Source organism: Mus caroli, unplaced genomic scaffold (genome assembly GCF_978045245.1).
Source record: "Mus caroli unplaced genomic scaffold, Mus_caroli_1 scaffold_11, whole genome shotgun sequence".
NCBI lineage: Eukaryota > Metazoa > Chordata > Mammalia > Rodentia > Muridae > Mus > Mus caroli.
This window is the reverse complement of record NW_028227266.1, coordinates 64,635,861-64,649,438: the sequence shown is the minus strand read 5'-3', so window position 1 is coordinate 64,649,438 and position 13,578 is coordinate 64,635,861. Positions and strand designations below refer to the sequence as shown.

General features: G+C 39.9%; 1 protein-coding gene across 12 annotated transcripts in view; it reads right to left on the bottom strand.

The window, feature by feature from the left end:
• Nucleotides 1–13,578, bottom strand: part of Csnk1g1 (casein kinase 1 gamma 1) — a 130,562-nt gene that overhangs the window by 54,621 nt on the left and 62,363 nt on the right. For all 12 annotated transcript variants that reach the window (XM_029481319.2, XM_085844723.1, XM_029481318.2 and 9 more), the window contains one exon: nucleotides 9,815–9,884. In XM_029481319.2, the coding sequence (XP_029337179.1) occupies nucleotides 9,815–9,884 (70 nt within the window). The remainder of the gene's footprint in view (nucleotides 1–9,814; nucleotides 9,885–13,578) is intronic.

The following is a 13,578-nucleotide window of genomic DNA, read 5'->3' as shown; positions in this document are numbered from 1 at the left end:
TATTTTTTGTTGTTGTTGTTTTTTTTTGTCGTTGTTTGTTTGTTTTGTTTTTTTGAGATAGGGCTTCTCTGTGTAGCCTTGGCTGTCCTGGAACTCACTTTGTAGACCAGGCTGGCCTCGAACTCAGAAATCCGAGTGCCTCTGCCTCCCGAGTGCTGGGATTAAAGGCGTGTGCCACCATGCCTGGCAATTTTTTTTTTTGTTGTTTTTTTTTTTGTTTGTTTGTTTGGCAATCTATTTTTAAATTCTCTGTGTATGGGTGTTCTGCCTGCATGTATAGCTGTATACTACTACATGCATGGAGTGCCTAAGGAGGCCAGAAAAGGGTGTCATATATGCTGAGATTTTATAGACAGTTGGGAGCTACCATGTGGATGCTGGGGATTGAACCTGGGTCTTTTGGAAGAACAATCAGTGCTCTTAACTGCTGAGCTGGCTGTCTAAACCTAAACATAGAATCAATTTTTAAATTACATTTTAAACTTTTTTAGGGGAGAGCAAAATGTTTGAGATTCAATCTGTAGTTTACATTTACGTTTAGATGAAAGGACTTCAGTTCTGAATGTAGTTATGACAGACAGAAGTAAGGCTGAACAGAGAGTAGGAAGTAAGTTCTATCCTTAGCATTTAGCACGACCCAAGCACCCAAAACTTTCTCCTTCCTTCCAACTCTCCAAACCTCAGTCTGCTTCTCTGGAGCTAGTCACAAGTTGTTTCCTTTTTATAAGCTTGGTGCTGTGCCCACCTTGCATATATTTGGTATGCCTAGAACTTATAACCACACATAATATAAGTAGGATGCCCAATAAAAACCACTTTGGTAAATGTGGATCCATGCTGGTTATAGTCGTACGTGTGTGTAGTCTTAGCACACATTATGTAGGAGGCAAAGGCAGGAAGATCCATCGTTTTAGGCCAGCCTGGGTTTTGACACCAAGTCTTTTAAGTATACCAAAAGCAAGTAAAAAATGTACAGAACCTACATATGGACCTTGGCTTATATTGTATCCAGAACTCTTTTCTTACACATCTATTTTAACATACTTGTTAAGTCAGTAGATTTTTGTTAGGAAAAGCATCATTTCCAAGCTGGGCAGTGGTGGCAGCACATCTTTACTAACAGCATTGGGGGTTAGAGTGAGTTCCAGGACAGCCATGGCTACACCGAGAAACAAAAGCATAAACAAAACCGAACCACCAACCAAACAAAACATCGTTCCTTAGATTATCATTAGTTAGTAGAACAAGATATCCTATGGGCCAGTCAGGGAGGATGAATTGAAGTGATATGAACTAAAAAGAAAGAGTTAAAACACTTGTTAAGCTGTTCAAAGTTCAAGAAAGCAGAGGTGTAGAGCTGACAAAAATTTCCTAGTGAATGGAGTATAAATTACTTAAGACTTACGAAAAGAGCCGGGGGTGGTAGTGGGTGGTGGTGGTGCACACCTTTAACCCCAGCACTTGGGAGGCAGAGGCAAGAGGATTTCTGAGTTCAAGGTCAGCCTGGTCTACAGAGTGAGTTCCAGGCAGGACAGCCAGGGCTACACAGAGAAACCCTGTCTCAAAAAAAAAAAAAAAAAAAAAAAAAGAATTACAAAAAGAAGCCGGGCAGTGGTGGTGCACGCCTTTAATACCTGCTCTTTGGAGGCAGAGGCAGGCGGATTTCTGAGTTCAAGGCCAGCTGGTCTACAAAGTGAGTTCCAGGACAGCCAGGGCTACACAGAGAAACCCTGTCTCAAAAAACAAAAACAAAACACAAACAAACAAACAAAATAAGAATTACAAAAAGAAAAACAGGAGCCTAGCGTGGCTGTCCTCTGAGAGGCCCAAAAAGCAGCTGACTGAGACTGACACAGATACTCACACCCAACCACTAGACAGAAGCTGGGGTCCCCTGTGGTTGAATTAGGGAAAGGCTGGAAGAAACTGAGGAGGAGGGTGGTGATCAGCAGTCTCAACTAACCCGGACCCCCAAGAACTCTCAGAAACTGAGACACCAACTAGGCAGCATACACTAGCTAGTTCAAGGCCTTCAACACATATACAGCAGAGGACTGCCTGGTCTGGCCTCAGTGAGAGAAAATGCAACCAACCCTCAAGAGACTTGGGTCCCAGGGAGTGGGAAGGCCTGGTGAGGGTGAGGGTGATGGCATCCTCTTGGAGTCAAGGGGGAGGAGGAATGCGATGAGGAACTGTGGGAGGGCGGACCAGGAGAGGGGAAGAAATGGACTTAAAAAAAAAAAAGTAATGAAAAAAACAAACCAAACAGAACAAAAATGACAATATAAATGATCACCAATGTTAAAAGTGCATCTCTTGCTGTTTCTTCTAAAGCATTCTTATAAACTTGCATTCTAAAAATATTAGTAAACTGCTATTTTGATAGTGGGTGTAAGGAATATTTACCTTATGCAACCTTTTGAAACAAACAAAACAACAGATTCTTACTTCCCTCTGGCTGTCCTAGAGCTCTCTAAGTAGACCACTTTGGCCTTTAACTCACAGAAAAAAATCTGCCTGCCTTTGCCTTCTGAGCACAGTACAGGTGTGCACTACTTGGCTTCATACAATCTTTTACTGGAGCAGAAAGAAAATATTCTCTTACCAATAATACAGACTTTCCTTCCACAGCACTTGATAACGTTTAGGAACAAATATTAGCTCCCCTCTAAATGATTAAGCTTCATGTACTATGAGAAAGACGTGGAGTGCCTGGAATCACTGAGTTTACTCTAGCCATTAGTTATGAAGAAAACTTTCCCTAGTCTACAGGTCAATCAAGCATCCTCTGTCCACAGCAGTGGTTCCACGGGGTCAGGACCTCTTTGCAGGTTGAATGACACTTTCAGAGGGGTCGCCTGAGACCATAGGAAAACACAGATGTTTACATTATAATTTAAAACAGCAGCAAAATTACACTTATAAAGTAGCAGTAAAACCTGGCTGGGATACATAACCCCACAACATAAAGAAAGTAGCAGAGTCTCAGCATCAGGAAGGAGGAGAACCACTGCTCTAAGAGCATCACTGTGTCCTCGTCACAGGGCCAAAAGACGGCTTTGAGAAGAAGGAAGAAAACATGCAGTCAAGCAGTAAGAAAGATGATATTAAGACAAAACAGTATCAAAGCGTACAACTTAGTGTTACAGGGCAGAAAGTTGCACTAGAACCATAACCACTGTTCACATCTGAAAAATGAGCTCCCCATAGCAGGCTCTGGTGGCCAACTCACTCTTCTAAAACTATGCTCAGGTAAACACAGTAACAACTTTCTGAAACTAACGGCAATCCTTCAGTATAGTCACCTTATACATAAGTTAGCTGGGCTTACTTCCAGAAGCTGACCTTCTGTTTTGAATGTAAAAGACAAATTTCAAGTAACAAACTGCCTCCACACTAAGCAAATGCCTTCAGCTGCAGCTGGTCTGCACTTTGCAAAAGTGACTGCAAGGGTGTTGGTACTCTGCGTCTCTGTGAGATATGCGCAGTCAACAACTTCACAACACTCTACTGTAACTGAAAAACTAACAATCTAAAATGGGTAAAATGGAAGTGATTTTTTTTTCTCTTCCAAGAGAGATCTTCCAAATCTCTTTTTGCTTTGTAATTGTACAAATAAAGGAAATTACAAAATCCGAGTGGCTTTTTAATATCTTCCTCTTTTACAAATCATAATTAAACTTAAAAGTTTTAAAATTATTTATTTGTGTATTTGTGCCATGACCCTTGTGTGGAGGACAGAGGACAATTTTAGAGTTCTGTCCTTTCACCAAGGGTTCTGAGATTGAACTCAAGAGCCAAACTTGCACAGGAAGCACATTTACCTGCTGAGCCCTCTCTGCTCCTCATCTCTGTTATTTAATCCCCCTTTAGACAGGATTTCAAGGGCTGGAGAGATGGCTCAGCGGTTAAGAGCACTGACTGCTCTTCCAGAGGTCCTAAGTTCAATCCCGAGCAACCACATGGTGGCTCACAACCATCTGTAATGGGATCTGATGCCCTCTTCTGGTGTGTCTGAAGAGAGCAAAAGTATACTCACACACATTAAATAAATAATTAAACAAACATTAAAAAAAAAAAGAAAAAAACAGGATTTCAATATATAGCCACCTGAGTCATGGTATTGTAGGCATGTGTCACCAAGTCTGACTGAAGAGAAGGGCCAACTGGGGTTGGCTTCAGAAAAGAAGCAAGTCTCTTACAGCATCTATATAATAGGTTTTGTTCCTATTCTACTATATGGTAGAGTTAATGAGTAAGATCCCAGTGTAAAAGTAGTCTCTCACTGTGCCTAATATTTGTTTTTGGTTTTTGGTTTTTTGGTTTTTGGTTTTTGGTTTTCCCAAGACAGCCTTTCTGTGTAGCCCTGGCTGTCCTGGAACTCACTTTGTAGACCAGGCTGGCCTTGAACTCAGAAATCTGCCTGCCTCTGCCTCCCAAGTGCTGGGATGCCTAATATTAATATTTGTAATGTGGTATTATGATGTAGTTAACTACACAGCTCATACCTGACACTTACTAATGCAATTGCATAACCCCACACCCTCATAATGTTTTAAGTTTATGATTTTTACACTGGCCACACTCACAGCTGTCCTGAGCCTCTGTACATCACAGAATTCATCCTGATGCTGGGCTTGGCTCCCAGACACCAGGTATTTCCTTTGGTCAACTATCACAGTAAAGGTTAATGTTATGCTGTGTCATTCCTGGAATGACAGATGAGAATTCATAGTACCATAATTTAAAAAAATTCAGACTTTGCATTAGGCCATTTTATTAATTTTGTTTGTTTTGAGACAGGATCTCAACTACATAACTCTAGTTTGCCTCATATTTACTATGTAGACCATACTATCTTTGAACTCATAGAGATCTGCTGGCCTCTGCTTCCCCAAAGTTAGGAGTCAAGATGTGTGTGATCATATCTGGCCAAATTAATTCATCTTTAATTTCATTTTGTTTTACATATATTTGCTAGCATATATGCCCGTGCATCACACCCTTGGAGATAGGAAGTGGGCACTGGATCACCTGGGATTGGAGTCACAGGTTGGGGTCACCTGGCACGGGTCTTGAGATCTGAACTTGGGTCATCTGGAAGAGCGGTTTGTACTCTGCTAAGCCATCTCTCCAGCCCCATTTTAGACTATTTTAACTCAACAGAATCAACTCGTAAAAATTCTGGGATTTAACTTAGAAACAAGATCAAGCTTTCAATGACTCCAGTTCTACAAGATCTGACAACTCCCCGGACCTGAAAGAGTTCCTGTTTGCAGTGTATATACATATGCTCAGAGGCACACACGTAAAAAATAAAATAAATATTTTACAAATAGAAAACAATTAATTAGTACCAAATAAGTGACTTATAACTTTTAAAGCCTAGTAAATAAAATAACCCTATTCCCTGGTACCTCATCACCCTACACCCTGCCCCCAGCATCAGTTATCAATCATTGATTGAATGTAGACTGTAATATCAATGTTCTTTTAAAGGTAGTTTATAATTCCTTCTGAGTTGGACATGGTATAATCTTAGCACTCAGGAGAATGGAGCAGGAAGATAACAAGTCTGGGGGTAGCCTGAGCCACACAGTGAATTCAGGTGCCAGGTAGGAATAGAGCAAATGCTTGTCTTTCTATACAATACAGGTAGACTTGTCGTATCTCCTTTCTGCCCCTTCCCCACCAACTCCAGCCTCACCTACAGGGAAAGACAGTCACATATTGATTTATCTGAAGCTTCTCCTGTATTATTATAATTCAGAGCGGCTTTTTTTTTTTTTTTTTAGCAATCTCAGGTTCTTGCTACTGATTCTCAAATTCACTCACATGTATGTGTGTTCTGTTCCCAAGCAGAACAACAGGCCTATGGTGTGTACTAGCAAAGCAGTGCTGACCACCATGATTGCTCCTTCTATGCCTCTGATAAGACAGGGTTCGTCTAGAAGGCTGTGACACCTTCTTTCTGAACATAGTAGCATATGTGCTTTGGCTGCTCACACCTAGCTACTAAAGAATCACAAGTGCAGCCAGAAACTTGGGACAACACATTTATGGTTGACAAATCTCTGAGTTTGAGGTTAGCCTGGTCTACAGAGTGAGTTTCAGGAAAGCCAGGACTATACAGAGAAACTGTTTCCAAAAAAAAAAAAAAAAAGTATTCTTGCTTTAGAGCAGTGATCCCACAACCCTACATATAAGACATTTACAACTCATAACAGTTGCAAAATTACAGTTTTGAAATAGCAATAAAATAATTCTATGTTTGGGATCATCACAACATGAAAAACTGTATTAAAAGGTTGCAGCACGATGGAGAGATGGCTCAGGGGTTAAGGTCCTGAGTTCAAATCCCAGCAACCACATGGTGGCTCACAAACCATCTGTAATGAGATATAACACCCTCTTCTGGATGACAGCTACAGTGTACTTACATATAACAAATAAATAAATAAATAAATAAATAAATAAATAAATCTTAAATTAAAAAAAAAAGAAGAAGAAGAAGAAAGCTGGACGTTGGTGGCTCACGCCTTTAATCCCAGCACTCGAGAGGCAGAGGCAGGCTGATTTCTGAGTTCGAGGCCAGCCTGGTCTACAGAGTGAGTTCCAGGACAGCCAGGACTACACAGAGAAACCCTGTCTCAAGAAAAAAAAAAAAAAAAAAAGGTTGTAGCATTAGGAAGGTTGAGAACCATTGCTCTAGAGTAGATTCAAACATCACCAAAGTTCTCATCTTGGAAAAGTCTGGCTACTACTTAGTTGCAGACAAGAATATTAAGACAACATGAACTCCAGTTAAGAGTAGTGGGTAAAACTAGGCAGAGTTGTACATTTGTAACCCTAACAGGTGCAGGTTGACAGGAAGGATTTCAAGTTCAAGAACAGCTCTGAGATACATAGAAAAATTCAAGGCCAGCCTGGGATACACAGCAAGATACTGTCAAAACCAACCAACCACTATTAAATAAATAAATAAGTAAATAAATAAATAACAAAAGAAAGAAAGAGAGAGCGGGGAGGGAGGGAGGGAGGAAGAAAAGAAAGAAAAAAAAGGAAGGAGGGAAGGAGGGAAGAGGAGGGAAGGACAGCGAAGGAGAAAGGGGTTGGAGAGATGGCCAGCAGTTTAGAAGACCCAGGTTAGATTCCTAGCAACCTACAAACTGTGAGTAACTCCACTTCCAGGAAATCTGACACCTTCTTCTGGCACCAGGCATGTACAAGGTATATACACAAACATGCAGGTAAAACACATACACATCAGATAAATCTTTGAAAAGGAAAAAAGACAATATGCAAGCTTTGAGAGAGAGAGAGAGAGAGACCACCACTGAATTTCACAGAAAATAAAATAAAAAAACCCTGTAAAGATGGCTCAGTGGGAAAAAGTACTTGTTTGTAACTCACTGGCCAGTTAGCCTGACAAAAATGGTGAGTGAGGTTTACTGATATAGTCTAAAAAATAAGCAATAAAGGAAGACATAAAACATCAAGTCACACACACACACACACACCATGCAGAAGATGGCTGCCCAGAAGAGACACAGATCAAAAGCACTAACAGCAGTCTTCCAGACAGTGAGCTGGACTGAAGAAACATGGAAAAGTAGCATTTCAATTTAGTTTAGGAGACTAAAGCACTGTTATCAAGGGGTAAGAATGATATCAGGAAAACCCACTACATGTGAGCATCCAATGCAATACTGTAGAAAGGGGTGGGAGTGGCAGAGAGGGAGAGAATGAAAGAGCAGCAGCCGTCCTATTCTCACTGGTAGCAATGACACAATGCACATCCCGGAGCTGCCTTAAGCATTAAGCAATTTTTGGAACCCCTACTTCCTCTGTTGTTTTCGGTGTAGTACTTCTTTACAGAGAATATCCAAACCTCCGGACTTCAGTGTTTTGTGTTTATAAAGGTCATAACTCCAGTAGCACAGATTTTCTTCTCATTTAATGAATTTTTCCCAGAGATAAACTCAGGGCCTTGCACATTTTACCTCAGCATTTTAAGGTACTGTGGTCTCAAAACTATTGGGTTCAAGTGGTCCTTCTACCTCAGTCTCCCATATTGCTAGGATGAGAGATGTGCACCACTGTGTGTGGCTTCATATTAAAAAGAGAAGAATGGCCTGCTCTGGTGGCTTTATCTGGAAGGACTTATAGAAGCAATATTGGAAATAGGCCTGCTCACTTCCCCAGGCCACTCAAACATTGCTGGTTTGGATCAGGTATGTTTTAACCTATGTGTTAGATTTGTGAGATGTGTATAAGTGTATTTTTCATAACTAGGTTAATAAAGTTATCACCCTGAAAAATTTCAGGCTCACAATATATGAGCCAGATGTTATAGTTCCCACCTGTAATCCTAGTACTTGGGGGGCTAAGGCAGTCTTGGGAAGGACTACCATAAGTTCAAGTCCAGACTGTCTGCACAGTAAGTTCTAAACCAGCTGTGGTGACAATGTAAAACCCCATCTGAACCAAGGCAAATCAAACTAGACCAAACCAGTATTAGCAAAGTAGGAAGAGCATCCAAAGCAAGAACTGAGAATCAGGTGTGGTGGTGCACACCTATAATCCCAGCTCTGAGGAGGTGAAAACTGGAGCAGCAGGAATCTGGGCTAGCTTGGGTTATGACACCCAACAAACATGGCCTTAGTGCCCTTGGAAAATCTTTAAGGAGTTTCAAAGATAATTGATTTTAAAAAATGGCATCAAATACAACAAATTTTAAAGTCATACAATTATGGTGGCTACATGATGTAATGCTATTAGAAAAATAACACAAAAATGTCAGAAAAGAACTAAGAAGAAACAGTGGTAAGTTAGGGAGAAGGGCTAATGATAAGCCTGTTTGGCATGTGATCTAACTTTCTCTTATGGACAAAAACAATGGAGCAATTAGGAATGAGCTGGAAGCCCTCAATTGCAATTTAAGTATTCTTGTGAACTCACAATGTTTTTCAATATATATGGCCCAGCTATATAAAGAAATAACTGTATAGCTACTTATTTATAAGCACACACACAAACAACAAAACCCCATCAATTCTATTCTCAGACCAGAGAAACAAACCTCAGACTAAATACAAACCCTGAGAATTTCGTTTTCAGGTGTAATTTTTAAAAAATTAACTTTATTTTTATTATTTTCATATGTATGGATAGTTTGCCTGCACATATATTTGTGCACCATGTGTGTGCCTGCTGCCTGAGGAAGCCAGAAGAGGCTGTAGGATCCCCTAGAACTGGAGTTACAGATGGTTGTGAGCTGCCAAGTGGGTATTGGAAATTGAAACTGGGTTGGGGCCTCTGGAAGAGCAGCCAGTGCTCGTAATTGCTGCGCCATCTTTCCAGCCCATGAGTGGCTCTTGTAAATGAAGAAAACAATAAGTAAAACCAGAGTGCTGTATTTTAGAACTTATCTCAGTTAAAACACTCAAGCATAGCACACAAATGACCAATCCCTTCTCCTCCACCCCGAGCCAATTCCCACCCCACCCCCCATCCCCAGTATAGATAAAAGTCAGCAAAGAGACAAATCCCAAATCCCCATAGCATGTGGTATTTTAAGCAGATTTTAGCCAGTAGCATTTAAGGGTTGACCTTAACAGGTCACACCATTAACAGCCCCTCAATTAAATCTCCAGGAACCAGAGAACAAACAGCTTTTGGTTGGCCATGTTTATAACCTACCCAGTAGACAGGAGATAAGTGGTCTAGTAAAGGAGACAAACCAGACAAGCTTACTTTAGGGCATCCAACTAAATTCTATGTTAAATAAAGGGAGAAAAATAATGGGACTTACCTGTACTGCCAAGCTGTTTATAAAACCTGTACTCTAAATGAAGTTGTGGAGCACGTGATTTTATTGGTTCCTGAAATCCAAGAAGAAACACTGTGATCAAATTTCAACAAATGGGCTTTTTCCCCAGTCTTAGATTTTCAGCACCAATAGAGCAAAGATCCTTTAATGTGGAGACGATTTGCACATGATTGACAGATAGTGTGTTCTCACCACAGCTGTCGTCTTTAGGAGTGCAGATAGAAGAAGATGAGTTGGATTACATACAACTCCTCTCTCAGGCAGTCAGACTCTCCATGAGCCAACACTCAAGGGCAGCTCTCTTGGCATGAAACACTCTTTTTTTTTTTTTAAAGATTTATTTATTAGTATAAGTTCACTGTAGCTGTCTTCAAATGCACCAGAAGAGGGTATCAGATCTCATTATGGGTGGTTGTGAGTCACCATGTGGTTGCTGGGATTTGAACTCAGTACCTTTGGAAGAGCAGTCGGTGCTCTTACCCACTGAACCATCTCACCAGCACAGCATGAAACACTCTTACAAAAATGGGCTCGCTCACCAGCCTACCTTCTTTCTTTTCCTCTTTGCCAATAAATCTTTGTGTATTTAGGGAGGATGACTTCAAAATCTCAATCCTCCTGCCTCTCGGACTGCTAGGATTACAGTAGTTCACTATTTTGCCTGGTTTAGACATCAAATCTTAAAAAACACAGTGGATATCTCTTGCTTGTGTTATTATGAACTCTGGGTGGTAAACAGTTTGAAAAATTAATATACATTAAAACACATTTTCAAATACATAAAAATTAAGAAGAAAGAAAAAGTAATCTGAGGATCTACTGTTTCAGATAGCCATTATTAATGCTTTTGTAAATTTGGGGGGGGGTTATTTTGGGACGGGGCATGTATCTTGAATTCTCTACATAGTCCAGGCTGGCCTCAAACTTGGAAATCTTGTCTTAGTATCCCAATTGCTAGGATCAGAGGTGTGTACCACAATGCCTGGCTCCAAGAACTTATCTGTATCTATTATACAGATCATTTTATATGAAGGAGATCTGACTTTATTTGCTATTTACTATGTGTGTGAGGTATGAACAGTTCTACTGGTTAAAATACATTCTTGTGTATGCATATGCTTGCTGTTTTCAACATTATGAACAATTAATCTTGCGAGAATTAGGGACTATAAAATGCAACATAAATCAGTAACTTTGATTAATGTGGTGTTCACTATTTTGTTTGTTTACTTTAAGAAAGGGTCTTCCTATGTAGTCCTGGCTGTCCTTGAATTTACAGAGATCTACCTGCCTCTGCCTTAGTGATGAGATTAATGGCACACATCACCACACCTGCTTGCATGTGTTAATTTTCAGTAACAGTAATTTTCTTTCTTATTTAGGAAGAAGGCTTTTCAAAGGTCTTATTAATACATGTTAATAGGATAAAATAATAGATTATGCCATATTCATATATGCATTTATAATGGAAATTCACACACACACACACACACACACACACACCACTGCTCACACTATCATCCACAGGTTCCTTTATTTTTCCAAATAGTTCACCTTTTAATTTATGTGTTGGTTTTTTCTCTTTTTAATCTAGATTCCATGTATATAAACAACTAATGATAAAAAAAAACCCCAAACAACCATGTGGTTGGTATCAGTCTTTCCAACAAAATTTGGACTCTTTTGTCAAGCATAGCGGTCGGTTCATGTTGTCAAGGTGGAGGCAAGAAGTTCATCCACAAGTCTGAGCCTAGCTTGAGTTATATAATGAGTTACAGGCCACTCTGGACTACAAAGTGAGACTCTGACTAAAAACAACAACAAAACCCTACAGAATAGAAACAATAGTCAACAATGAGGGAGTTTCAAAATCTTTATAAAGCAGGTAAACCACCACACATTGCTCTGTCACACCTAAGAATTGAGTGATTAACTGGTCTAAACAGATGTGTAGTACTGGCAAACAGCTAACAAGGCAACCAAAGGCTATTTAGCCTAAAAGATAAAAGAGCTTCTTGACAATCTGGTACATAGATGATAGGCGAAAACCATCCTTCTTATTTATTTATTTTTAAATTATCGCCCAGCTGTGATGCCACCCGCCTTTAAGAGGCAGGCAGATCTCTGAGTTAGAGACCAGTTTGGAATACACAGATCAAAAATCAAGCCTGCCGGAGTTATAGGAGACTCTGTCTTAAAACAAAGCAAAGCAAAGCCACACACACACACACACACACACACACACACACACACACACACACAAATACCTCAACCATCCAACCAACCAAAACTAATCATCAAGCCAAGCATGCTTATAGTCTCTATAACCTTAGTATTTAGGAGGGTCTTGGTTTAGGACATGGCCCACTACATGGAGGGCAATCTGGGCTATTGAATAAGACCCTTGCTAAAAAACAAAACTAAAACAACCACTACAACCAAAACTTCCTAAACATACACACTCAACTAGGATGCCTACTGCGAAAGCAGAAAGGAAGGGCTGATGAATGAGCACTATGTAGAAACTAAAACCCTGCTGCTCTGCCAGCCTTACGTTCAAATGCTGCGGCCGCCAGCACTTCCACTTTCCCAGCACTCGGGAACTGGAATCAGAAAGATCAGGAGTTCAAGGTTATCCCTGGCTACATAACAAGTTTAAACTACATGAGAGATCACCTCAGAAAACAAGACAGATAGATAGATAGATAGATAGATAGATAGATAGACAGACAGACAGACAGATAGATTGATAACATGGTATAATTGAAAATGCTGTAGTCAATCATTTCTACTTCTTGGTATAGATTATAAGCTTGTGGCACCACAACTGGTTTTATGTGGTATAGGGTAATTAAAATCAGGACTTCATGCATGTTAGATAAGCCTATACCAACTGATCTACATCACAGCTCCTCAAACATTTATCATACTTTTGTAGTATCAACATTTAAAAACATATTTACTATTTCAAAAATGCAAAAAATTATTGTTTAACAACAAAGTCTATATTTTCTTAGGACATAGAATCTATAAATCACAGAACTCTGAAGCTTCTTTCACATCACCTAATTCATTCACCTGTTACTTCTAAGAAAAGATAAGGTAAATAAATTTGGATCTTTCTACCTCAAGGCATTCCATTAAAGACTTCACAGCACTCAACATTAACTATTGTTGAACTGTGTGCCTCCTGAGATAGTCATAGTGAAGAGAAAAGCACACAATACCAATACAATGATAGCTACCTTCGTGTACTCTTCCTTTGGTGACAGGTCATCTACTTTATCACCAATAAAGTAGCCAGTTACAGAATGTGTCTAATAGCAAAATCACCACCAATGATTTCATGATAAACAAAGAGGACAGAGGAGTCGGATGTAGAGCAGGAGAGCACTGCCTGCCTCCAGAGATGAACCCGAGAGAATGGCAAACATAAGAGGTGGACACCTACCAGAGGACCTTTACTTAAATTTCTAGTTAGAAACCTTAACAGAAAATATTCAGTATAATCTCTGATGATTTAGTTAATAAAGAAAACAAACAACAACTAACCTTTGTAGAATCCCAGTGTTGGGAACATGCCTATATCTTACACATATTCACACAAGACGAGTTTTTTGTTTTGTTTTATCAATCACAGGATGTACAACACCCTTCAGACAGTCTCTTGAACCTACTCAAGCTAAGATGGCTTAAGGACCTGATCTGGAAGCATTAACATACAAACAGCAGTGTAGAGAATGTGT